Raw genomic sequence first — 27,939 nt, 5'->3', positions numbered from 1 at the left:
TCCCATTAGAAAGTACATGGATGTAGCCACCGTCCGCTGAAGACCTTCGTCTATATTTTGGATATCCATCTTTCCCGGTCTGCGTATGCTGTAGGAGCTCGCATGGGTATCGTCTTGAGGATCGTCCATTCAACATACAGGGCGATGATAATTATATCATACAACATGGGATATTCGTCTTTATTTGGAATTTCCGCTGATATAATGCGATCCAGTCATACGGAAGAACTCTATCTATTAAATGTAAATGTAATGTAGTGTAATTTTATCTATTAGCCAAATTAATTTTATCTATTAGCCAAATTAAAATATGCGCGAGAGGTAAACCACGCTTTTGCCTTTCAATATTAAACATATGGCATCTAACTTTTCCAAAAATATCTTGTTTTGTAATTACACTCATGAGTTGGTGTAGTTTGATATGGAATACTCTTGGCACAATGTCATGGTGTTCACTTAAACGTTGATTAGGAAACAATTCGTTTTTGATTTCACTCCACTCAGGATTGCATGTGAATGTTATAAATATGACTTCCATAATGACGCACATTTAAGAGGGCATCTTGTGTACGTTAATGCAAATATCGAGGCGATCCAGTAAATGACGTCAAAATTATTAACTGACCAATATTTTCAGGATTGCAATCCTCGTTAACAGCATCCCTTAGATGTATATAACTATTTGCACGCAACGTCTTTTGGTGTGCTCTTATAAAATTCAACCTTTTGGTTGTCAGTGTAGCAGCCATGTCCACACAGTATCGGTTAAAGAGATATCCATATATATTAAGCGCATTAAATGTCGTCTTCCAGTGAGTTTTACAGCTCCGGCTCACGCTCAATTCTCACGGGAATGCTCTGGATCATTGAGAGACTTGAGAAGCAGATGTCGTGAAATTTTCGCACACGTGAAATGTGATAGGCAGATGTCGCCGCTGTTTTTCATTTAACTCATACGGCGAAAGGCTAAGCAGCGACATCTATTTTTGAAAAAGTAGGTATATTAAAGGCCGCGTTCCCAACCAAAAAAGAAGTAATTAACAAATTATCTGGCTCACAAATTGAACCAGACTTCTATCTGGATTTCTCTAGCTCAAATCGTTGTTGTTGCATTTACATGCAAAATTAGTTATCTGGCTCAGGATTTCGCCACCGGATGATAGCTAATATTTAAATAGGGTTGCTTAACTTCTAATAACTTAAGCTACATGTTCATAATGGGTTTACAGAAATTTTACCAACCAGTGGGAAAAATAATTTCACTTGCAAAGTGTGTCAACACCATTAGCCAAAGCAAATGTCAAATTCTACTTCTTATGATTAGCTTGGAAAAAAATTTGGTAGTTGGCTACTTTTCAATATCAGATGGCGCCAGTGTCGCTCATTCTACCGTTCTCCATAAAAATACGTGCAATCTACTCATAATGCATAAGCTTGTGTTAAACTCATCTGTATGCAAAACTAGTTATGGGTCGGAGCCGGTGTAAGCTTGTGTTAAACGCATTTATATGAAAAATTCCATTGTGCTACGGGCTTTACATAACTTTTGTGACACCCCTAACTTGAATTACCGGCAAATGCGAAAGTATTGCGCTGAGTGCAACAAAACAGCTGGATTTTTGCTTCGCTTTGATAACAGCAATTGTTTGAACAAGTGAATGTATTTTAACTAAATTAATTAATTTTGTATTGTATATCATGGTGCTTAAACATATATTAAGTTGTGGTAGCACTAAATTGAATCAACAGAACCTGTCTACAAATGTGATGAGATGGAGAAATCCTATACGCAGCATTACCTATGTGCAGGGTCAAGAACCAGAACCAAAAATACGTGAATATTTCTATTTTATAGACCACGAAGGCATGGTGAGATTATCCAAATTGAATATGAAATGATGCCTACATAAAACAATGCATTACAGCTCTTTTTAGATGATGCTAAAATGAAGAATTTCACCTCATGTTTTAAGGAAAAGAAATTTCTCAAATTTTTCTTTAGTCGCGTGAAACTAAACGACATAAGTCGTTATCGAGACGATTTTCCATATCTCTCACTTTGTGGCCGCGAAAGAAACTTTATACGCTGTGATGATACGCCAATTGTGTTTACACATGTATTGCAAGATGAGAAGGGTAAATATAAAGAGTTGAGCTAATGCCTATAATACATATATGTAATTTCAAATATGTGCTAATATAATAAATTTATTTCATAAAAGGAATCGATCGTTTATCATACGCCCACGCCGGCGACCAACTCACCACGGACTTTCTACCCCATAAAATTTATATGAATCCCCTAACGGGACGCGTTTATCATCCCGCATGGACTAAAGTGGGCGGCATCGCTTTGATACGTTCGAAATTAGCCATTGAACTTAGTCGTTATTTTGAATTTCTCAACGGTGAGGAGAAACCACCCACCCATTTCACATGGCGTGATCAGCGTATGCAGCTAGATAATGATTGGGTGACACATACGCAACGATATGGAATGTTTGAGCAACAAGTATGCAATTAACATGTTTTATGAGTATACCATACTAACCCCCTATTCTGGCTCTCAGCGACTACCAAATGTCAAACATATCTCAATTCCAATTGGATATAGATAAATTGAGAGAGAATGACAATTGCAAGTCGTTACGAACCACAATAGGTCTGTAGCAAAATTAATTAGTTTTTATGTCCACCAAAGAATAAGCTGTAGTGGTATAAACATAATCTTGAAGAACGCTTGTGAAGTGTCGATCGTAAAATTAATTAGTTTTTATGTCCACCAAAGAATAAGCTGTAGTGGTATAAACATAATCTTGAAGAACGCTTGTGAAGTGTCGATCGCATGAGTCGAAGTCGTTTTGTCTAAGACCTACAACCGTCACAGCTGCATGTAAGGAATAAATGTTTTATATCAAACTTGCAAAAAAATAAATCGATTGAATCATGTCCGTCTGTCCACATACACGATAACCTGAAAAAAAAATACATGCCCGCCAAAACACTGCCCTCATAACCGCCACGGGCTGACTTCTTATGTCCCCATAGAACCACCTACACAATGAGGCGAGAGTACTCCCCATCAGAGAAAGAAATGAAATGCTGAACAAACAGTTTCTGTTGAATACCCAGACATCTGATTCAAGGGGCTTAAGAGGTCAACTCCGTAAGCATTATGAGAACACAGTGGTATCAAGTAAAAGAGCAAAAACAGGTCCTCAGTCTTATCCACAAACAGGCAAGTGTCCTTTGACTCCCGTTGGAGGATATTGATCCCAATTTGTGATCGGTGGCCCCTGTTGAGTGGGTCGAAACACTGCTACAACAAAAACATAAGCTGAGAAAAACTTGAGCAGGGTGCATTGGTTTTTAAAGTAGAACGCTCTTTAAAATGGTCGAATTCGGTTCATAAACATACCCATTACCGAATGCATCCAAAATATTTTTCTCTGGCTGTCGGATCTGAGCACCTCAACTACTCGCATTGGTATACGGCCTAATGCTGTAAACAACGACATAATCCAGAAATGGTTGTGAGTGATACCGCCCATATTCTTGTAGAAATTTTTGAAATCTGTAACCGCGACAACATTCCCCGAATGTGAGCAGTCCCTTAACCAGAAATGAAATTCGTACTCTACGCTACCATCCTATGTAACTGTGATTCATTCTGATGGTCTTTGCTGTAAGCTCTTTTTTCAACTGAGTATATGTGCGATTTCACCCGAATTTCGATTTTAATACTTCTTTTTAGATTTTGGTTTAATAACAATATGTATGTTATATTTTAACTAAGTAGCAATACTAACAATATACTAAATATATGGAAGGAGCATAATTTTTTTTTTGGAAATAACTATAAATAGTACAATATCGAATTTATAATTTTATCAATCAACGCTTAGTGGCTTAAATTCGCCTTCCTTTACCCACGAAAGTCCGTTAGAAGGCACACTTGGGCTATCAGGCAACTCTTTGCCTGAGAAAATACGTTCTCTTATAGAACCATGTATGCCAGCATCGAATTTTTCAAATCCTATATAATGCGGATCCTCCGTTGGTGGTTCATCGTAGATACGTTCTTTACTAGCCATTGTGCAATCATTAACACGTGATATAAACTCTGCACGATTCTGTGTAAGCAACTCGGCTGCCTCGGCATTATTGTATTTAATACCTGTTGTGGCTGCGAGGCGCGTACATTCAATAGGATCAACAAATATAGCTTGTATATATTTGAGTAATTGCCATATATGATCCTCGCCGCTACGCCAATATGGAAAAGCGCATGAAATGTCCAAAGAGCCAGTGTAAGGACAAATGAGTGGATGAACAATTTCGTTTTGGAAGATGACTGTCTAGATTAGTAAAAAACGTAATACTTATACATATAAATTTATTGCGTTGGGAAATGCATATTTTTCTTACTGGAAGCGTTTTGTCATCTGGGAATTTATCTGGTAAAAGTATTGTAAAACGAAATACTGCATCTACGTAGAATCCCTGCCTTACAAAAATCACGCCAAACCATACTGCAATTTTGGGGTAGTAAAATTATAAGTCGAAATGTATTGTATATGTGCTTTTATGGCTACTTACAAAGTGAGTTTCCATAGGAGGGTATAACATAGACACCGCCTATCTTTTCGGACTCAATCATTTTGCTGTAAATATACTTGTCATTGGAATTGCATTTAATTTTGCATAGAACTAGATTTACTTACTACTCTGCGAGAATTTTATATTCCTGCTGTATAGTAGTGAGTAGTTTATCTTCTCCTTTATGTGCATCTAGCGTCATTTTAGAGTATTTTGAATACAATTAATTTTATATTAATTCACTGTTAACAAAAACACAAGAATAACAAAATAGAACAGCTGTCCCAAGATGTGTTTCATAGGTGAATAATTTTTACTCCTTTATAAGAGAGTACTTTTTCGCCATGATAAAACATATACCCAGCAAACATTCGAAGTTAGAAAGGAGTACTCGGCTTCAAAAAGTGCGGTATTCAAGAAAACTTAAGAATTTTTCTAATCTTATATAATTTGTTAAAAATAAACGATTGTGAGCTCACAAAGAAATCTTTTTGTACTATAGTACTATTGTGAATATTTGATTAGAACTAACACTGCATTACCGGCAGTTGCTAACATTCGACAGATGGCAGCGCAAGCGCATGTAAGTTTTTATTGATAGATGATTTGTTCATAGAACAGCTGATTTCTGTTCATATTTGATATGAGACTTATATCGTCAGTACAATGGCAAAGTCACGAATGTCCCATTTTTGTATTAACGAAATATTATATATGTCAAATTTTGCAAAGCCAAAACAAGAAATGTGTATTTTTTGAAAAAAAAAAAAAAAATAATAATAAATAAATAAAAATCATTTTTCAGTTAACATTACTTAGTGGTTTACAAAAGTAAACCTTTCAAAAGTGGTTGAAAAATACAAAATTAAATCTCTATTAATTAAATCTCTATTTTTAACAATAGCCGTGTTTTTTAACACGCGTATATCCGTTTACGCTTAAACTTTATATTGACTGCTAAGAGACAAACTATAAATACACCTCTGAAATTGCTGCGCATAAATTTTGTCCTACTAAATTTCAATACGCATTATACTCAGATGTAACTGAAATATGTGTCTTTGTTTCACCCTGTACACTAATTCTATGTATTATATGTGTGTCCACAATTCATCGCAACTGATTCAGCTATATGTTATACCCTATGGCCATCAGAGCGTTGCGTCTCCGCTTTTCGCTACACCCTGTTGCTGTAGCTAGTTGTTTTACCACAGCCGCTAGATGGGTCTCCTAAGCATTATCTAAGCGAAGATAGGCGTTTTTTAACACGCGCAAACGAAACGTATACGCGCGTGTTAAAAAACGCGGCTAATGTCTTACGCGTTTTTCTCAACACATCAAATATGCACATTCGTGACTTTGGCATTGTACCGACGATATTTGATGAGCAAGATACGCACGAGTCCGGCTAGATTTCCTCTTACTTTATGAACTTTATTGTTCATTTTCTTTAAAAAATTTCTTCCGTGATGCATGCTGCTGCCATGCATTTAAGCCCATAAGTTTTTTAAGCATTTCTTGAACCGTGGAAAATATGCACATGAAATCCTTGCACGTTGATGCATGCAGAACCCATCTGGAACGATATTTCGTAAAGAAAATTAATAGAAAAATACATATTTTTATGGAAAAAAATTTAAATTTAGATGAGAAGAGGAAAATAAAAAATTTCCATACCGCTTTTTTATTATCCGGATACCGAACTTAAAGCTTGTATATGCTGTTGTGATATTCGCTGATATCAAACAGACTTCGGTTATAATTTATAATGGGAGACGCGGCCTTGTTTATCAAAAGATATTAACAAAAAAGGAAATTACCCGAAACCTAGGGATTCAAGGGGTTGTGCAGCGCAATATATAGCTTCTCCAACCCAATTGTCAACCTCACATTCGAGCGGCGAATCCCGTTTCATTAACAGACGAGGCTCTGGCGACCCCAAGCTCGTCATGGAACTTGGGGGTGGGGATGGAGAGATGGCCTGAAGGTTCCCGAGATGGTCGGGCCACACCTTAATGGTGCTGTGTTACCGGAGCGTATCGGATCTGTATCCGACAAAGGACCATCACATCGATAACACTCCCCAAAGCCTTCGGGGAGTAACCTAATCGCTACAACAACAACAACAACCCGAAACCGCTTCCCAAAGCAGTCGGTTCTATGTACCGGAGCGACTCGGGATTTTTCGCGACCAAGGACTGTCATTTCAGTGTAACCCCATTTAATATGTTGCGTCCCTCCCACAAATTGTCATCCTCCCAGCAGCTCCTTGCAGCGGGACTGCTCGATATTCTCTTGCTCCGGGAAGGTATCGAACCCAATCCGGGTCCGTCTCCTGACCCCGGTCCTGAGAAATGGTTTTGCTGCATCTGCCGGAAAAGAATCTTTTTAGGACGGTTATACTCTTGTCAGTGTGTCTCGCGTAAGGGATGGTTGCATCGGACAGGTTGTTCTGGGCTAGATCCCCAAACCAGACGTCCACGTAACTTCTATAAATCTTTTGTGGCTCCTTGCTGTTCACCCCCTAGGACGTCCTGTAGTCTGCGCCTTAGTGCCCCCGCTACCTTCCAGCAGCCCCGCTGCTCACAAACCACAACAAGTATCCGCTGCTGCTCGCGCCCCACGGCGCCACCAACTCACGCGGCTGGTCCCTCTCATACCTACAATCTCCGTAGTAGAGTCGGGAGCAATGCCGAGCATCAGCCCCTGCCCCCGTCTTCTCCCCCCTCTTTTCCGGCAGCAATTGTGTTGGTCAGGGAAACCGACTCTTAGTCCCTACCTCCCTTTGCACCGTTTGCCAGCACAGAATATATATGTTTGCGACATCCGCCCAATGCAACTCCTGCCATGGACGGTGCCACTTTCCTATATGTTCGGTCTCCGCGACGGCAACCCCCCGACGGGTTTCATTGCGCCATGTTGTCAGGCCGCATACCCAAATACACCGGGTACCCCAATGCTTACCAGAGGACGTCCAGTCCCAGGGCCACAACAGCAGTCGCGTCCTAGCCTTCCACAACCCAGGCGTAGTCACCCGTCACTTACTCCCAGAGTGACGACATCTCCCCATATGCACTTCAGAATTCTGCAGTTAAACTGTAATGGATTAACTGGGAAGATCACGGAGATAGTCGATTTCATGAAGCGGCACAACATCCGCATTGCTGCGATTGAAGAGACTAAACTCACAGCAAGATCTGCACTGCAGACCTGTTCTGGGTATAATGCCCACAGAAAAGATCGCGAGAGCGGAAATGGAGGCGGCCTCGCGTTTATCATACACCACTCTGTGCAATATCATATATTTGATCCCGACATCGACCGCAGGGACAGTGTCTTAGTACATCAAGGCTTATCTGTCCGGTCAGGCGATGCAAACCTAGAAATCCCTAGACATCCCTCCTGCCACCTGTTGCTCCAGTGGATACCGCCCTAATATCAGCGCCTTACTCACTGGCAACAATCGCATTATCTTAGGCGATTTCAATGCCCATCACGATCTATGGCATTCAAACTTGCGGGCGGACAGTAGGGGTGAGGTGTTGGCGGATCAAATAGAAGAAACGACGTTCTGCACAATAAATGGAGACGCCCCCACACGTATGGTAGGAAGCTGTCACAGTTCGCCGGATATTTCAATCGTGAGCGCAGAACTCGTAAACTGCGTCAACTGGCAGCCAATGGTAATACTGGCATCCGACCACCTGCCTATACTTATTTCGCTCGAGCGTACCGCCGACTTCATCGTCACAGAAAAACGCACTTTCATTAACTTTAGAAAAGGAAAGTTGGACGAATACAAATCCATTACAGACAACCGCTTTGCTGCCCTCCCTATCCCGACTGATGCCCGCCAAGGGGAGCGTGCTTTCCGCAAGGTCATTGAATCCGCATCGGCTCGTTTCATTCCCGCCGGTAGAATTCCCGAAATTAGACCCACTTCCCGGCAGAGACCGCAAGTTTAGCGAGAGAACGTGACCACAGCTCGATCCCGGCAACCCCCAAATAAGGGATATAAACCAACGCATCAGATTGCTTGTAGATGAACACAAGCGGGCGAAATGAGAGGAGCACCTAAGCGGTTGTAACCTCTCTGCCGGTGTAGGTAAACTTTGGTCCACCGTAAAGTCCCTATCGAATCCGTCTAGGCACAATGACAAAGTTTCCATCGCCTTTGGCAATTCTACGGTCGAAAAAGATAGACGGAGGGCCAACAGACACGCACATAAACATAAATTCAGCGCGTCACCAATTATCATCACCGCCAAAGAGGTTGAGGATGCCATCGGCCATGCTAAACCATCCAAAGCAGTGGACCCAGGCGGCATAGCCATGCCGATGCTTAAAAGCCCAAGGAAAGAGGGTTTCAAATATTTAGCACATGTCTTCAACCTGTCTCTTTCCACCTTTGTCATACCCGAAAAATGGAAAATGGCCAAGGTGGTCCCGCTACTAAAGCCTGGAAAACCAGCTAACATAGGAGAGTCATATCGCCCGATATCTCTCCTATCGCCAGTAGCCAAGACGCTTGCAGCCATTTTGCTCCCCCACTTCAAAACAAAGTTGCAGGTAGCCTGTCATCAGCATGGTTTCAGAAAACTCCATAGCACCACCACCACGCTAAATGCCATCAGCACCCAGATAAATTGCGGTTTAAATCAAAACCCCCACCATAGAACAGTACTCGTTGCGCTAGACCTATCAAAAGCTTTCGATACGGTCAACCATGGAACGCTACTGCAAGACATTGAACGGTCTACCCTTCCCCCATGTCTTAAAAGGAGGACCGCAAATTATCTGGGTAGTCGGCAGGCATCGGTGCAATTTAGAAATGAAACATCAAAACCAAGAAGAATTTAACAAGGGGTGCCACAGGGTGGTGTCCTATCCCCACTTCTGTTTAATTTCTACATACCTAAGCTACCTTCGCCACAAGAAGGAGTTACTATCGTTTCCTACGCCGATGACTGCACAATAATGGCCACAGGCCCACAGAATAAACGACTACCTCCCTGATCTCTCCAGTTTTTTCGCCTCACGAAACCTGGCATTATCGCCAACTAAATCCCCCGCGACCTTATTTACAACATGGACGTCCCAAATGTCGACCATTTTGAACATCCACGTCGATGGCACTACGCTACCGACTGTCCTACACCTCAAAATCTTGGGTGTGACATTTGATCAGGATCTACATTTTGGTGAGTACGCAGCCGCAATTGTACCGAAAATCCAGAGCCGTAATAAAATACTCAAATCCCTTGCTGGCAGTACTTGGGGAAAAGACAAAGAAACGCTCATTACCACATACAAAGCAATTGGCCAGCCGATTGCATGCTACGCGTCCCCTATATGGTTGCCAAGCCTAAAAATTACCCACTGGAAGAAGCTACAGGCCTGCCAAATACTGCTCTCAGAACCGCCACGGGCTGTCTTATGTCCCCAGAACACCATCTACATAATCAGGCGAGAATACTCCCCATCAGGGAGAGAAATGAGATGCTAACCAAACAGTTCCTGTTGAATACCCAGAAACCTGGGCATCGCAACAGCCATCTGATTGAAGAGCCAACACCGCTTAGGGACTTAAGGAGTCATCTCCGTAAGCATTTTGAGGAAATACAGCACCTGAGAACTCAGCCGTATGAAGCAAAAAAGCACAAGCAGGTCCTTGGTAAACTCCACAAACAGGCGTCGGACCTTTATGCCAGGAATTGCCCGGTGAATCCAGTACTCAAAGAACAGTACCAAAAACTTGCGGAAGAGGAACGCATACTCAACAGGGAAACGCGAGTCACTCTAGCTCAACCTCGTTCTGGATACTGTAACAGGTTAAACTCTTACCTATCCAGAATCAACCCCGACATACAAAATGTATGCCCCGCTTGCAATGTGTCCCCACATGACACCAACCATCTCTTTAATTGTAATGTGGAACCAACGGCTCTAACACCCCTTTCATTATGGTCCACCCCTGTTGAAACAGCAAGTTTCCTTGGACTCCTGTTAGAGGATATTGATGACAATTTGTGATCGGTCGCAACTATTAGGTGGGGCGAAGCACTGCTACAACAACAATAACAACCCGAAACCGGGGTGGGATCCACAGTGTTTTTCCACAGAACACCTTTTCTTATTATTAAATACTGTGGATCGGAATTGGTTTCTATAAATATCTGGGAGCAAATCCTTAAACAAGCATTTTTAAGGCACGACTACGAGAGGCAATGGAAGCAGAAGGAATTAACGTGGAAGAGTATGTCTTTCATCTTGATGTCGACGAGACAACGACAAAAATTGAAGAAAAAAAGGAAACATCGCAGACAGTTACGAGCACAGACTTGAACATGATATTGGCTGCAATATCTGCACAAACATCGACAGTAACATCAATGTCGTCGCAAATGTCATCTCAACTGGAAGAACAGAAGACATATATGGCATCCCAACTGGAAGAACAAAGACAAATATAACATCTCAACTGGCAGAACAGAAGACATATATGGTATCCCAAATGGAATCACAGGAGACACGTATAACAGCCAAGATGGAAGAACAAGAGGAGCGCTTATCATTGCAGGTGGCACAAATGTCTTCGCAGTTAGAAGCACAGGAAGCAAGGGTAACATTAAAGCTGGAAGCGCAGGATGCAAAAATCGCTCAATTTCAGGCAGAAGTCGATGATTTAAAAGGTCGTATGGAGCAGTTGCAACTAAATCGGTGAGCAGTTTCAGCGAGTAATCCAAAGGTAAAAACACCATCCTTTGACGGTTCTGTTCCTTTCCAGGTCTTTAAGCTACAGTTTGAGGAGACCGCAGCAGTGAACAACTGGAATGCTGAAGATAAAGTTGCAGCTCTATTCGTAGCATTGAAGGGGCCAGCAGCCGAAATCCTACAGACGATTCCCGAAGGAGAGCGGAACAACTATGAAACATTGATGGCCGCTGTCGAGAGACGTTATGGAAGCGAGCATAGAAAACAGATATACCAAATTGAGTTGCAAAATCGTTACCAAAAAGCTAATGAGAGTTTGTTTCGGATGTTGAAAGGTTGGCTCATTTGGCAAATGCGGACGCACCCGTGGAGTACACCGAGAGGGTAAAAATTCAGAGTTTTATAAATGGCATACGGGACGTAGAAACGAAACGAGCTACATATGTGAACCCAAAGCCGACATTTGCACTCACTCAGGAAACTGCCTCACTTTTGAGTAAGCCAGCGTACAAACTCATCGTGTGGAAGTGGAAAGACCAGATTGGGTAGACACAATTTTGGAAGTACTGAAGGGATCACAACAGAAAAATGCCGAAGTTATGAAATGTTTCAAGTGCGGCAACCCAGGTCACATTGCACGACATTGCAGCACCGGTCCCAGTAGTTCCAATGTGGGTGGCCATAAACGCAGAGCTGAAGGAGATGAGCAAATCTCCAAATCTACTCAATAGTTAAACTAAAGCGAGTCAGCCGCAAGGGGCGGCAGCTGGCTCCCGCAATGGAATGCCCCATAATCTCTATCTCGCAAATTGGAAGAAGGTCAAGCAATCATACTGTCGGAGGACATGTGGATGGAAAAGAACGTTTACTGACTGTGGATACGGGTGCATCTCATTCCATCATTCGATCAGATTTAGTCAACAAGAAGATAAGACCATTGCTGGGAGCAAGATTACGTACAGCCACGGGAGAAGACACCCAGGTAATTGGAGAAGTAGCATGTGAAGTAGCAATTGGGAACGTCACGGTACTACAAAATTTTATAGTGGCAGAGATTGATGACGAAATCATTATTGGAGTGGACTTCTTAATCGACCATCGATCGGCATCAAGATCGATATAAGTACATGAAAGTGCCGCTTAATTTCGGCTACGAGAAAGGCTACAGCAGTAAACGAGTGCTGGTGGAAGAGAGTCAGCAAATACCACCAAAATCAGAAGCAGTCATCTGGTCAAAGTTTGATGGAGATTGTGGGACAAAGAAATTGTGGATTGTCGAAGCAGCAAACAAATCAACACCGAACGTACTTGTAGGAAAAACTCCGGCTATAACAAAACAAGATGGACGTATCCCGGTAAGAGTACTCAATGAGTTCAAGTCACCACTCAAACTGGTCAGAGGAGCTATTTTTGGAAGATGCCAAGAGGCTGAAGTAATAATCAATTGTGAACAGCTCCAGGAGGAGGTTTCAACTAGCAATATTGATCTTTCAGATGACATCATGCATGGACGGAGGAACTAGAGGAAGACTATCAGAGTAAGGCAAAACAACTGCTCCTAAAGTACACGAACATATTTGACCAAGATGGCTCCAAACCAGGCCGCACCAACGTTGTGAAATATCAAATTGACACTGGAGATGCGAGGCCGATCCGTCAAGCTCCACGTAGTGTTCCACTGGCGGAGCGGGAAGTTGTGAGTCAAATCGTACAAGCAATGAGCGACAGTGGCGTCATCGAACCATCAGCTAGTCCATGGAGCTCACCTGTAGTACTTGTAAAGAAGAAGGATGGAAAAAATGAAGTTTTTCGTAGACTACCGGAAGTTGAATGACGTTACGAAAAAGGATAGCTACCCATTGCCAAGAATTGACGACACTCTGGAGTCGCTCTCTGGTACGAAATGGTTTTCCACACTGGACTGGAAAAGCGGCTACTGGCAAGTGGAAGTGAAGGAGGAAGACAAAGAGAAAATAGCCTTCAGTGTCGGTGATGGTCTTTGGCAATTTACAGAGATGCCTTTTGGACTATGTAATGCACCAGCTACTTTTGAAAGACTCATGGATCAGGTACTGAAAGGACTACATTGGAAAACATGCTTAGTGTACCTAGACGACATCATCGTATTGGGAAATAACTTCGAAGAACATCTGAAGAAGTTGGAGAAGGTTTTCCAAAGAATAGCTAGCTGGTGCTGGTCTGAAACTAAGTCCCAAAAAGTGTTGGCTGTTTAAAAAGGAAGTAAATTATTTAGGTCACAAGGTAACGACAGAAGGCATCTGTACTGCGAATGAAAAGATAGAGGCAGTAAAGGATTGGCCAAGACTACTGAACCTGCATGAATTGAGAAGCTTCCTTGGGCTGTGCACATATTACCGCCGATTTGTACCAAACTTTTTCAGCGTAGCCCATAGCCTCCATGAGCTTACAAGAAAAAATAAAGCTTTTGAATGGAAAAAGGAGCAAGAGTTGGCTTTCCAAACATTGTAGAAGCGTTTGTGCACTGTCCCAATGTTGGCATATCCGATTCCAGGAGCAACATTTATTCTAGATACAGATGCGAGTGGATATGCTATAGGAGGCGTTTTGTCACAACTGGTTGATGGACAGGAGATGGTAGTTGCATATTACAGCCGTTCAATTGGGAAACCAGAGAGGAACTACTGCGTTACACGGAGAGAGCTGTTGGCATTGGTAGAGTGCATTAAACATTTTCACAAATACCTCTATGGGCAGCGATTCCGCGTCAGACAGATCACGCAGCGTTGAAATGGCTTCTGCAGCTCCGTAATCCAGAAGGACAATTGGCACGGTGGGTCGAGCGGCTACAAAACTATGACTTTTCCATTGGAAAGGTAGTGCCCATGGGAATGCCGATGCAATGTCAAAAGACCATGTAGTTTGGAATGTAAGCACTGTTCAAAGGCTGAGGCTAAAGAAGAGATTATAGATGTCCGGATAATGGCTATAACGTGTACGGATGAATGGGACAAGGAACAACTAAGAAAGTGTTAGCTAGAAGATACAGATCTGTCACATGTTATACAAGGGCTCGAACGAAACGAAAGACCAAACAGAGAGGAGATGTCAGCAGAGAGTCCCATTGCGAAGTCATATTGGGCACAGTGGAACAGTTTAGAATTGATATCCGGTTGCTTGCATCGAGTATGGGAGAGTGAGGATGGTCAATGCAAGAAGAAACTGATAGTTGTTCCCAGAAAGAGAATTCCTGACGTGCTCAGCGAGCTGCATAATGGTCCAAGCGGAGGTCATCTTGGAATCACGAAGGCGCTCGAGAAGATTAAACAGAGATTCTATTAGGTTGGTTGCCGTCAGTGGGTCACTGAGTGGATTGTGAACTGTGAGGTTTACAGCAGAGCAAAAGGGCTCAAAACCCGAAGTCATGGCCAGATGAAGCAATATAACTCAGGTGCGCCATTTGAAAGGATCGCTATGGATGTCGCAGGACCATTTCCTACAAGCAACTGCGGAAACAAATATGTACTGGGGGTTATGGATTATCTCAGCAAATGGCTAGAGGTATACCCAATCCCAAATCAAGAAGCGGAAACAGCAGCAGAAGTGTTTATAAACAATTGGGTTGCAAGGTATGGTGTACCAATGGAGTTACATTCTGACCAAGGCAGGAATTTCGAATCAGCTGTTTTCCGGGAAATGTGTAAATCATTGGGCATTCGAAAAAAAACGGACAACTGCATTGCATCCTCAGTCCGATGGTATTATGGAACGTTTCAATAGAACCTTGGAGGAGCATTTAAGAAAAGTAGTAGACAAGTACCATAAGGAGTGGGATACACATATGGGGAAATCCGCCAAACTTTGGTTTTTTTGGAGAAAAAAATTGAAGGGTAAATTGGAGCTATAGTGCATCGCCGTTACTCGTCTTACATAATGCCTCAAAAAGATATAGTCAAAAGATCGAGCAAAATATATATAAATTGAGGTCGCAATGTTAAATTTCAACACTTCTGTACCGATTATATCGAAAGTTTAACAAAATACGGAGATATATGCAGCTGTTAGCTATGTAAAATTTTTTTGATACACGAGACCCGGTTTTGTAGATATCGGTAAAAATATAAAACCGAATAACCGCCAAATATTTTTTACTGCAAAGTTTGCAACACATTTATTTTAAAACCTTTCTACCGATTCTTTTGAAACTTTAAAAACATATATGTAGATATGTGAACGAAGTATGTTTAGGTAAAAAAGTTTTACACCTGAGATCCGGTTTTGGAGGTATTGATAAAAATATAAACCCGGAAAACCTTTAATGTTTTACTTATTTAAACACTTCTTAACCGATTGTGTTGAAATTTTATCAGGATGTGCATATCTATGTGGGGTATATTTAGGTAAAATTTTGTTGATACCCGAAACCCGGTTTTAGAGATATCGGGAAAAATATGAAACCGGGTAACCGTCAAATATTTCATACCCGTTTGTTAATTTTTTCTCTACTCCACAGTAGTATACCATCAATTGCCTCATCTTGGAATATTCACGTAAGGAAAGTTATTGATGTTTGTACATGGGGCAAATACACGAAATTTTCGCCAAAAATTGGCAATCGTCAGTATCAGTGTAGAAAATTCTTTTGTTTTTTTTTGAAATTTTTGTACCAAATTTGTGTTTCTTTTCATTTACTGGTTTAAAAAAACATTTTTTTTTCTACACTTTCTGACGATTGCCAATTTTTGTCGGAAATTTCGTATATTTGCCCCATATACAAGCATCAATAACTTTCTTGCGTGAATATTCCAAGATGAGGCAATTGATGGTATACTACTGTGGTGTAGAGAAAAAATTAACAAACGGGTATGAAGTGATAAAAGCAAAGAGAGTAGATTAATAAGAGGGAGGATTGTAGAGTCGTTCATTATCCACAAAGTGGGACGGCTGCACCTGGAATACACCATACGTTTTGCTCCTGCTTCGTTTTCACCATCTGGATTAAAAAAGTCATGAGCCTGGGCAATTTTAGTGATGTAAATTGCATGGCGCCAGCGCCAATGCGATGCCAGCTCAATGGTAACTCATTGACGCAATGACTCCAAGCGAATTTTTGACGCTACTTAGTAGTGAGTGCGTAGTACATTTCACTTGCGCTATTGAGTGAAACGACTTTTGTGTGTCAGGCACGAGTTTGGTGTTATTGGCGCTACTGGCAATGATGACACTGAGCTGATGACGGCAGCGCTGGTAGTTCAGCTTTTGAATCAGAGAAAGAGTTAATGACCCGTGTAAATTATTATGGCTTTGGCTATTATTGGCTGTGAATTTGAACTAAATAAATGTTGCGGACATAACAAGCAGAGTCATTTTTGAGTTTTATATTTTAGATTGAATGCACAATTAATATGGGTGTGTTTGAGCAGCCAAATAATAACAGTAGTATTGCTAAAAAGCTGCTTAGTTGATGGAATGTCGCTCATTTGCTAGAGATGATCAATAGATTGTCAACATTTCGTTCAACGAACGCGCGAAATTACCACATCTGCTCAAATGTTGCTGAAGAACATTATCCGCTGTCATAAAAAGTAACACTGCTGCAGCTCGAACACACCCTATATCGAGAAAGTAACAAATAGACAACTTAGCTTTTTTTACAAATCGCTTGGCTGAGATTTTCATTTGTTGATTTAACTTAAGCTGTTATGCCAATATTTTTCAGCCAGCTTATTTTCAAATAGGTAATTTTTCCAAAGGCAAAATAAATTACAGAGTTATACAGCCTTAAAAAGTCAGCTATGTTGAGGCGGACAGCATAGCAAAGGGTATGGTGAATTCCTCGTACAGCCGTCCCACAATTTCCACAAAGCTTTAGAACTCTACAATGTACCATCTTATATTTAGAGAGTCTTTGATTCCATCAAAGAGAGTAGATTAATAAGAGGGAGCATTGTAGAGTTGTTCACTCTCCACAAAGTGGGACGGCTGCACCAGGAATACACCATACGTTTTGCTCCTGCTTCGTTTTCACCATCTGGATTAAAAAAGTCATGTGCCTGGGCATTCGCGCAATTTTAGTGGTGTAAAATGCATGGCGCCAGCGCCAATGCGGTGCCAGCTCAATGGTAGCTCATTGACGCAATGACTCCAAGCGAATTTTTGACGCTGCTTAGTAGTGAGTGCGTAGTACATTTCACTTGCGCTATTGAGTGAAACGACTTTTGTGTGTCAGGCACGAGTTTGGTGTTATTGGCGCTACTGGCAATGATGACACTGAGCTGATGACGGTAGCGCTGGTAGTTCAGCTTTTGAATCAGAAAAAGAATTGATGACCCGTGTAAATTATTATGGCTTTGGCTATTATTGGTTTTGACTTTGAACTAAATAAATGCTGCGGACATAACAACCACACTCATTTTTGAGTTTTATATCTTAGATTTAATGCACGATTAATATGGGTGTGCTTGAGCAGCCAAATAATGACAGTAGTATTGCAAAAGTGCTGCTTAGTTGATGCAATGTCGCTAATTTCCTAGCGATGATCAATAGATTGTCAATATTTCTTTCAACGAACGCACGAAATTGCCACATCTGCTCAAATTTTCCAAGATTTTCCATTGTTGATTTAACTTAAGCTGTTATGCCAATATTTTTCAGCCAGCTTATTTGAAATAGGTAATTTTTCCAAAAGCTTAGAGGGTAGAAGTGAAGCTCATACAAGCGTGTTAAAAAGCAACTGAATGCTTGGTGCTACCAGATTTTGTAAACAGAAACGAATGAAAATAAAAGAAAACGGAACATTTTCAATTAAAATAAAAAATAACCTCCGAAGAGATGTTAGGCCAAGCTTTTCTTCCAATTTGCGTGATCCTTTTAGTTATTCCTACAATACGCCGATTTCGAACGGCTCTGCAAGGGAGATTAGTTTTTACTAGAAATCTTTTCATGGTAGAAATACCCACGGAGAGTTTGCCAAATCAATACCGAGAGACGACTCCACTTAGAAAAAATTTTTTGTAACTGAAAACATTTGTTTCAAAATTTTTAATGTTGCCTTGCGCGGGGATTAAACCCATGATCTTCGGTGTTGCACGCTATCACCACACCACGGCGGCCGCCATTGCGTTTATTTTAGAAAATGTACCATATATCAGAACTTCACTGTATTTTTATACATTTTATAGGTAACTTTAATTTTGAATTGTGAGCAAACTATAAGCCTTCTGTGGGTGGGGTTAGTGCTTCTAGAAAGGGGAGGGACACTTTTAAAGAAAAATTACATCTTAAATTATTAATTGTTAAAAATATTTAAGGGTTTTTCGGCTGCCTGGCAGTTCTTTGACATTTTTCGTATTAACATTATATTAACAATATTGTGAATAATAATTTATTTAGTCGTTTTCCCTAAATTTTAAGAATAATTATTTCTGTCGTTGGCCTGGATGAGCAAATTTAACGTTCCACACCTTCCAAATAATAAGCAATAGGTTTATTAGTAAAAGTATATTTTTAGCGTTCAAATATAGCTTGTTGTGCGTGTTGTGTAGCGAGTTGTGTTTATTTTGCTGTTTTTCTCCGTTTGCTGGCCAACGGCTAAAGCCGTGGTTACTCACGAACGTACGTAGAAAAAACGTGTCAGCTGACACGACCTATCTTATGAGTGTGCAATGTAAACGAAAACTCACCGACGTGCAACGCCCGTACGTACGTAGCCCGGAACGTAGAAATCAAAACAAGTTTGATTTTTTCCGTAAGAACGTGTCAGCTGATCGCTCTCTCACTAGACAGAGTTGTCTAGAAAACTTTTGTGCGCTAATTTTTGACCGTTTGCAATTTTATGCAAAAACGCCTAATTAAAGTTTGAAAAATTGAGAAAATAATTCGAAATAATTATGTAAAAGTGCTGATTATAAATATTTAATCTATTTATACTTATTTAATAGTATTCCGGCCTTTTACAATATCAAAAATTAAATTGGAAAAAGTTGATGTTTCCATAAGCATACATGCAAAATGGTCAATGGCAACAGTGCTTATCTGTAAACAATACACACACAAATATCTTATGTACATGTACACAGACGCACACATTGATTCTTACGGGCTTGAGAGTTCGGTCAAACGTGCTTCGTACGACAAACGTCCTTACGTACGGCACACGTCGGTGGGTAACTGCCGCATAAAGCTGGAGACATTGGTGCTTTATCGGTAACCGTATCGGTAACCTTTTAACAGCTGATTCGACCAACCTTATGAGAATCAATGCAATCGATTATTGGTGCCGCTAAGGTCGTAACCGTATCGCAGCCAACCAATTGGGTTTTGGTTTACCGTCGTAACGATAAACAGCTGATTACGGTACGGTTACGACCTTAGCGGCACCAATAATCGATTGCATTGATTCTCATAAGGTTGGTCGAATCAGCTGTTATAAGGTTACCGATAAAGCACAAATGTCTCCAGCTTTAATCGTGTTTCAGTAAGCAAAACGGAGTAACGCGCAAAAATACATGGAATTCAATTTTTACAGTTAAATGTACATATGTATCATAGCGGAATGATACAATGTGGCAGCATGGTGACATACCTACAAACATAAATAAAAGTTCCATGTACTTTGTTTTTGTAAATTCGATGGACAAATGTCAAAATCGTACTGCGCCGGAAGTTGATGTATCAAATCATATAAAAAAAGTTTATAATCAGCTGTTCCATGCTGCCACCTTGTATCGTTGCGCCATGATATGTATGTATATGTCAAGGCGAATCAATACCAGGTGGTGGCAAAGCGAATTGAACCAATTCGCCGTGCAGAAGAATGTCAAGTCAAAAGAAAAATTTCAATGATTTCGATTAACTGACATATTGTTGTACAAGGCTTTGTATGGAAAATTATCAAGAAGAAGCAATCAGCTGTTGGGATAACACCACCTCTACTGAATTCGCCTTGGTATATGTAGATAAAAATTCAGTCGAGTTTAGTACATATAGAATATGATGAGTAGGCAATAAAGATAAAGAAGTAAACAAATGAAATGAAATACAAATATGAAATGTGAGGTTACAATAGACATAATAGCGTAAATGAGCCTTATGCGGTGTTGGGCAAATGGGCGTTCTGCGACATTCACACCCCCGTGAATTAATCCGATTCACCAACAACTACATCCAGAACGGCCAATTTGGACACAGCTCTCGGTTTCACTCCTTGAACAGTTCGCACGTCAACTTGACGAATTTCCCCATCTCGGCCAGGGTAAATTTCCTCCACTACACCCCGACACCATTCTCTTCGCGGAACGTTGGGATCGCATAGGAATACTAGATCTCCCTTTTTTACTGGCTGCGACCGTTGGCACCACTTCTCCCGACGTGTTAAAGTAGAGAGGTACTCCGCTATCCAGCGTTTTCAAAAATGATCACGAATTTGCCGAGCAATGCGCCATTGTTGGCGGATAACGAGTGTATCAGTTACGACTTCGGATGAGCCTGGTGTTTGCGCAGTATTAGCCGATCCCAATAAGAAGTCATTTGGTGTTAACGGCTGTTCCTGTTTCGCGTCAATTGGCAAATGTGTAAGAGGACGGGAGTTGACGATATTCTCGGCCTCGATCAAAAAACAATTAAATGTATGTTCCCTCGGCTTGACTTCTTTGAGCGTCTGATGTAATACCCTTGTTATGGACTGCACCATGCGTTCCCATGTTCCTCCTTCGGCTGGATTGAGCGGCGAATTGAAGAGCCACTCGATGCCACGTTTTGACAATTCGCCCTGTATTTGGGTGCAGTCGAACACTTCGGAAAAACGCTTGGCTTCGTTGTTGGTTCCGACGAAGTTTTTTCCGTTATCAGATCTCAGACGTTTTGGCACACCTCGACGATTTATGAAGTTTCGGATAACTGTTATGCAAGAATCAGTGCTGAGGTCGTGGGCTACCTCCAAGTGCACTGCACGTATGGTAAGGCATGTGAAGAGAGGAACCCATCTCTTCTCTGTACTGCGTCGCACCGTTACGTATACAGGACCGAAATAGTCGAGGCCCGTGTATGTGAACGGTCTTACGTATGGTGTCAACCTGTCAATGGGGAGTGGTCCCATGAGTGGTGGAACTGGTATGGTCTTGTGAAGGCGGCACACTGGACAGTTAGCTATAACGCTGCGTAGAAGGCTTCGTAGGCGTGGTACCCAATATAAACGACGTATAGAACATATTGTTGCTTCGGTATTTTGATGACCCGTAAGTGTGTGGTGATGCAATGTTACTAGTTTCGTAAATGTATGTGTAGGCGGTAATATAACGGGTTGTCTCACGTCCATTGGCAACCAACTAGCAGCATCTATGCGCCCACGTACACGCAGAATTCCTTCTTCATTAAGATATGGCGATAGTTGTAGCAAAGAACTTTGGCGTGATATACTTTGCCCTGTGCTTATTTGTTGTATTTCGGCGTTGAAGGACTCATTCTGGACGAAACGACATAGAAGGCGTTTTGCTCTTTTCAATTCACTGGCCGTCAATCCGTAGCAACTACTTAAGATTTCAACTTGGCGTCGGCATATTTTAGTAAACAAGATTACCCAGGCTGTAGTTCTTACCAACCTGTTGAGAGACGAGAAGCGATTAAATTTTATAAAGTCATAACTTACGATGTTTAAAGCGTATTGTGGTCGTAATTCTTCACTGCAGTCATCCAGATCAGTGGCAAGAACTTCTTCAGAAGGCCAGGTATTTTCTGGCTGACGCAAAAATGGTGGACCCTGTACCCAACGGCTGGTTGGTGCAAACGCAACTTTGTTGTTGATGCGTGTAGCTTCATCGGCGATATTTTGGGTTGTAGGTATCCACTGCCAATCGGATACTTTAGTGGCGGCTAAAATGTCTGCTATTCTGTGTTGTACGAATGGCTTGTATCTGAGGTGTTTGCTTCGTATCCAATTCACGACGGTCTTTGAATCACTCCAGAGGACGCACTTGTCGATGGCTACGTTGTGCTCCTCCCTCACCCATTGCATAAGTCGTGTACCTAAAACCGCCGCTTGTAGTTCTAAGCGCGGCACAGTTAGCGACTTCAGTGGTGCGCACTTGGACTTAGCGCAGACGAAGGTGACTTCGACGTCTCCACGAGCATTTGTGGACCGCCAATAGGCAACAGCGGCAAATGCGTTTTCGCTGGCGTCCGCGAAAATGTGCAGTTGTAGCTCTTCTGGCTTACCTCCATGGAAATAGTACCGAGGAATGGCATATTTGGTGACTGATGGCAATTGATTACGCCACTTTTCCCACAACTCGGATACATAGTCGCGCAACGGCTCATCCCAGCTGGCCTCTTGCCGCCACGCCTCGCGCATTAGGAGTTTCGCGCCGATGACAAAGTGCGTAATAAATCCCAGTGGGTCGAACACCGACATGACCACGCTTAGGAGCTCCCTCTTAGTAGGGCGTCGTTCACCTGCAAGTACGGCTTCACTGACGTTATGGAATTTCAGGCTAAAGTTGAAACAATCTATATTTGGCTGCGAGTATAGGCCAAGTACTTTCTCCAGACGTATACCTTCTTTGTTAACAAGAGATTTTGTGACGTCGATTCCACCCAATGCCGTGATAACCTCCGAGGAACTAGACGTAAAGTTACGCATTTCGAAACCGGCATCCATGTGAATGGACTTCACTTGGTTGGCAACTGCGATAGCTTCTTCTGACGTGTCGAAGCTGTCCACAAAATCGTCGACATATTGATGATCCAAAATGGCTTTTACTGCACGGGCTGTGCATGGGTTATCACTTTGATGTTCAAGAGCGTTTCGTGTTTTAATGTAATGTGCGATGCAGGGCGAGCAGGCAGCTCCGAATGTCATCACGCACATCTCGTATGTATCTGGTTTTCGTTCGGCTTCACCATCCCTCCACAGAAATCTCTGTGCCTTTCTATCTTCTGGGCGTATCAGCACCTGGTGAAACATCTCCTTTATATCACCGCATACGCCCACTGCTCCTTCACGGAAGTGAAAAAGGATTGACGGCAAAGGCCTGTATTCCTGGGGGCCTTTTAATAAATAGCGATTTAATGAAACACCTTTGACCTCAGCTGCGGCATCGAAAACTATTCGTAGTTTGTTCGGTTTATTCGGGTTTCTCACTGGGAAGTGCGACAAGTACCAGGTGAATGGCGTTATGGAGTCGACATCACGCTGTTTAAGTTTACGAGCATAACCTTTTTCGATATACGATGAAATCATATGCTTGTATGCGGCGGCAAAGCTGTTGTCACGATTCATCCGTTTCTCTACACTCGCTAATCTTTTGAGTGCCATATCGTAGCTGTCTTCTTTCCATAACAGTCCAGTTTCGAACCTTGGACCGATACGGCGGGTCGTCGCTTCCAACATGGCTCTGGCACGGACGTCTGCGTTGCTCTCAACACGCTTTGCAGCTCTAACACCGAAACTCTCGGTTTCGAAGAAATCAGCTACCATGTTGTGAAGAGTTTCATCGGAGTATATGTTCATCAAAAGGCATGTTGGCGACTTAGGCATAGTGTTGCTTGATGGACCAAACACGACCCACCCCAGTTCCGTATTGGCTGCATACGGACCTTTCTTACGCATAGCAATAGTCTTTGACGCGATACCCAAGTGACAATTATCAATGCCTATAAGTATTTTCGGCACCACACTAGGTTGCGGCTGCACTGGTAACTGGCCCATTCGTTTGTTATCACATATTAAATCAGAACGGCTAAGGCTTTGTGATGGCAGTTGAAGATTTTTTACAACATACACATTTTTCATTTTATGTTTCTTTGACATACCTGCACCACTGATACATACATATGTCGACCAAATTGGTTGGCTCTTGTATGGCATGTCCACCAAACCACTGAACGTTGAGGTGGTGCGGCTGTCCGTGTATTTCCAGCTCGTCAGCTAATGTTTTGTGAAGCATGGTGACAGACGAGCCTTCATCCAATAGGGCATACGTGTTCACATGTCGTTGCTTGCCGTATACCGTGACTGGCAGAATACGAAAGAACAGATTACCTTCTTTTGAATCCGCGGCACAACTAAGCACTGAAGCTGATGGATCATTGGGCTGATGATTTACTTGTGCTGGCGGCACTTGTTTTGGCGTCGATGGTTGAGTTGATGTGGATTGAACGGCCTTCTTTGTTGACGATGATGATTGCACTGGCGAATGAACAGGCTGGGGTTCATGCAGCAATTTGTTGTGCATTCGATTGCATCCATTGATGCCACAAACCTTTCGTTGTCTGCAGTCACGTGAGGAGTGACCTGCATTAAGGCAGGCAAAACATAGGTGGTGAGATTTTACTTCGACCCACCTCTTGGCCACTGATGCGTCGAGAAGACGTTTACACTCGTATGGTTTGTGCTGACCCTGGCAAACTGGGCATTTGCGTTGTTGTTGCTTTTCGTCTACTTGTAGTAGCACTCGGCGTTTTGTGTCACGTCCAGGAAACTGGCTTTCGTCCTGAATGGAACAAATGATATCGGCAAGTGATGTCAACCAATCACTAAAATGTACTGTTGTAGCTCGCGGTGCACGGTGACTGCATACCGGCCCCATTCGATACGCTTACTCATTGGGAGTTTAGAGATTAAGTCGTCCAGCAACATTGGGTTGGCTAGATGGTGGTCGGCGTTGGCGGATTGCAAGAATGCGCAAATATTTTTGACCTTTGTTGCAGCTGGCTACGAATGAGTTGCTCTGGATGTCCAAATCGGCTCTTCAGTTGTTCTATAATGCAGCTTACGTTGTTGGGGTGAATGAGAAGCGATTTGACCATCTCACGGGCGTCACCCTTCAAGCACTTTTGAAGCCTCTGGTTATTATCAAAATTAGGATAACCATACATTGCCGTTGACTCCACAAAGGCTGTATAAAATACTGGACATTCTTCTGGACGGCCACTAAATTCTGGCAACTCAAATAATTTCCGTGGCATATATACGATTGGCGCTGGATACATTTTAGTATTGGAGTTAGACGGCGGCGGCATGGATAAGCTAGGCGAATTTGATGAAAACACATAGCTATGATTGTACGGATTGTACAAATTATTGGCTGAAGACACCGTACTAAAGGGTGTTGGTTGTGCCATGTAAGCATAACGGGACTCGGCAAATAAATGGCGTTGAGCTGGCGGCTGTGAGTTGACATCATAATGGACCCCAGTGTGTAATTGATGTGCATTAGTATATGCAGCCGGCGGCGGTGTTGGCTGCGGCATCGCTGGCTGCGATGCAGCGACAGCGCTGCTAGCGTAAGTGACGGTAGAGTTGGCATTTCGGAAGAGCTCTGATGTATATGCACCTGGCGGCGGTGCTTGTGTTGACTTCGGTACTGCTGACTGCAATACCGCGATGGCGCTGCTGGCATATGTTACGGCAGAGCTGGCACTTCGTAATATTTCTGCTCTGAGACTCTCGTTTACGATGTCACGCTCTCTTAACTGTACTTGCGTGGCTTGCAAATAGTTTTCCAATAAAGCTAGGCGTTGCTCCATGGCATTAACGTTGAAGGCTGAATGGGCAGGCATGCTCACTGTGGCGTTTCTGGAAGCTTCGGCGGCATTAGCACCCATGGCTGAATTTGTAGTGATACAACTGTCGGCATCCGATGTGGGCGGCGTTATGGTGGTAGCGTTACTCACGTCTGGCTGGGTGATATTGGCTACGACCGTTGATTCTTCCGGGATTGACTCCAAAGCTGGTGAATTATTGTCGGCCATACTCTGATTGGTGATTTGTACACTATTGTTTAGGCGAAGGCTTCTTCGTGGTGGAGTATGTAATAGCATTTGTGGATGTGTACGGGCGGCAACAAGATTCACTCCAAGATACGGCGGCCTGTAACTAAACTGTATGAAATCTCGGAAGAATTTTCCCTTGATATACTTAACTAATTTATTTGCTGACGATAAATCTAGCAAATAAGTAGACGGCGAAAGCGTTAGTAGTTTTCTCCTTATCCGCAAATATGTTGGCTAAATTATATTGGCAAGAATTCCTCAACTGCTTCCGCAAACAACACCAAATTGTCAAAGGCAAATAAATTTATTGAACAAGCAAGTAAACTTGTACAAAGGCAAAAACTAGTCGAAAAGCAAAATAAAATTTGTCGTTGGCCTGGATGAGCAAATTTAACGTTCCACACCTTCCAAATAATAAGCAATAGGTTTATTAGTAAAAGTATATTTTTAGCGTTCAAATATAGCTTGTTGTGCGTGTTGTGTAGCGAGTTGTGTTCATTTTGCTGTTTTTTCTCCGTTTGCTGGCCAACGACTAAACCGTGTTTCAGCAAGCAAAACGGAGTAACGCGCCTAATCGCAAAAATACATGGAATTAAATTTTTACAGTTAAATGTACATATGTATGTATATGTAGATAAAAACTCAGTCGAGTTTAGTATATATAGAATATGATGAGTAGGCAATAAAGAAAAGAAGTAAACAAATGAAATGAAATATAAATATGAAATGTGAGGTTACAATAGACATAATAGCGTAAATGAGCCTTATGCGGTGTAGGGAAAATGGGCGTTCTGCGACAATTTCATTTGGCAGTTAACTCTTCTTTCACAAAACAAATTTTCGGTAACGTTTTACAAGACGGTGCACCACCTAATTTTTATCAAAAATTATCAAAGGTGGTATCAAAAGACGCGTCTCGACCTCCGTTTTAAGAATCCGAAAATTTGTTTTATGAAAGAAGAGTTAACTGTCAAATGAAATAATTATTGTTAAAATTTAGGGAAAAGGACAAAATAAATTATTATTCACAATTCACTATATAGTATCAATGGGACTCACGTTCGCATAATTTCATCTATTTTGGCTGCATCAGAACTGCGGCCAGCCACGTCCAACTTCGGAATGTCGCTCCGTAAAGTCAAAAAGTTATTCAATGTAATACTTCGTTTAAACGTTGTTTTTCCTATAAATGTGTACAAAATTGTTTATTATTGTTTGATTGAAAAAGGTTTAACGACCGGCTTTCAATTTTTTGTTTTTTTCGGTAACGTTTTATGAGACCGGGCACCATCTAACTCTCATCAAAGGTGGTATCAAAAGACGAATTTCGATCTCCGTTTTTAGGATTCGAAAGCGGAAATTCAAAATTTTATTTCTGTCCGAAAAATATTTACAAAAACCCACAAAATGGCCCCGAGAGGGTCCGAAATATGAGGCCCGATCCATAGTTTTTTTGCACAGAACAATCTGGCAAAATACAACAACCACATGAAAATTTGAACCGAAATGATATGACAGAAATTAAATTTTAAATTTTTATTTTCGGATTCTTAAACGGGAGGTCGAAACGTGTCTTTTGAAACCAACTTTGCAATTTTTTGTTAAAAATTAGGTGGTGTACCGTCTTGTAAAACGTTACCTTTGTTCAAAACAACTGCAAAATTGTAGTAATCAACTGCTAGTAATCAGTTGTAAGATTTTGACGTCTTTGACAACACAAGGTTGCAAACGGTAATGCCACAAAAAGTTGTTAGACTAGACAAAATCAACTGCAATTTTTTTTGACAGCTTGAGTTGTAATCTGTAATACCAAATTGCGAAATTTCAACCCAACCAGAGTTGAGTTGTAAACAGTAATGGGGATAATAATGTTAATAC

At 41.8% G+C, this 27,939-nt stretch overlaps 3 protein-coding genes across 4 annotated transcripts in view; 1 reads left to right on the top strand and 2 right to left on the bottom strand.

The window, feature by feature from the left end:
- The first annotated feature begins 1,454 nt into the window (after positions 1 to 1,454).
- Positions 1,455 to 27,939, top strand: part of LOC137243792 (UPF0598 protein CG30010-like) — an 83,030-nt gene continuing 56,545 nt past the window's right edge. For both annotated transcript variants that reach the window (XR_010950623.1, XM_067771890.1), the window contains exons 1-3: positions 1,455 to 1,869; positions 1,926 to 2,136; positions 2,223 to 2,512. Coding sequence is in view for 1 of the 2 variants with exons in the window: in XM_067771890.1 (XP_067627991.1) it covers positions 1,699 to 1,869; positions 1,926 to 2,136; positions 2,223 to 2,512 (672 nt within the window). In the remaining variant the exon portion in view is untranslated. The remainder of the gene's footprint in view (positions 1,870 to 1,925; positions 2,137 to 2,222; positions 2,513 to 27,939) is intronic.
- Positions 3,736 to 5,035, bottom strand: peo (pendolino). Its single transcript, XM_067771891.1, has 4 exons — positions 4,725 to 5,035; positions 4,600 to 4,664; positions 4,429 to 4,532; positions 3,736 to 4,358 (listed from the first exon to the last, which is right to left on the bottom strand). The coding sequence occupies exons 1-4, from the start codon at positions 4,799 to 4,801 to the stop codon at positions 3,891 to 3,893; spliced, it is 714 nt and encodes a 237-aa protein (XP_067627992.1). The 5' UTR covers positions 4,802 to 5,035; the 3' UTR covers positions 3,736 to 3,890.
- LOC137243791 (uncharacterized) lies at positions 24,934 to 26,595 on the bottom strand. The gene is made up of 2 exons (XM_067771887.1): positions 26,466 to 26,595; positions 24,934 to 26,403 (listed from the first exon to the last, which is right to left on the bottom strand). The coding sequence occupies exon 2, from the start codon at positions 26,107 to 26,109 to the stop codon at positions 24,934 to 24,936; it is 1,176 nt and encodes a 391-aa protein (XP_067627988.1). The 5' UTR covers positions 26,110 to 26,403; positions 26,466 to 26,595.

This window comes from Eurosta solidaginis, chromosome 3, assembly GCF_040869045.1.
Source record: "Eurosta solidaginis isolate ZX-2024a chromosome 3, ASM4086904v1, whole genome shotgun sequence".
Lineage (NCBI taxonomy): Eukaryota > Metazoa > Arthropoda > Insecta > Diptera > Tephritidae > Eurosta > Eurosta solidaginis.
This window is presented reverse-complemented; position numbering and strand designations above follow the sequence as displayed.

Excerpts from the sequence above, each read along its gene's own strand:
- peo (XM_067771891.1), bottom strand. The coding sequence starts at position 4,801 with ATGACGCTAGATGCACATAAAGGAGAAGATAAACTACTCACTACTATA. Across the intron at positions 4,665-4,724 it reads TATAAAATTCTCGCAGAGTA|CAAAATGATTGAGTCCGAAA; the intron begins GTAAGTAAATCT and ends GTATATTTACAG. Across the intron at positions 4,533-4,599 it reads CTCCTATGGAAACTCACTTT|TATGGTTTGGCGTGATTTTT; the intron begins GTAAGTAGCCAT and ends CCAAAATTGCAG.
- LOC137243791 (XM_067771887.1), bottom strand. The coding sequence starts at position 26,109 with ATGCTATTACATACTCCACCACGAAGAAGCCTTCGCCTAAACAATAGT.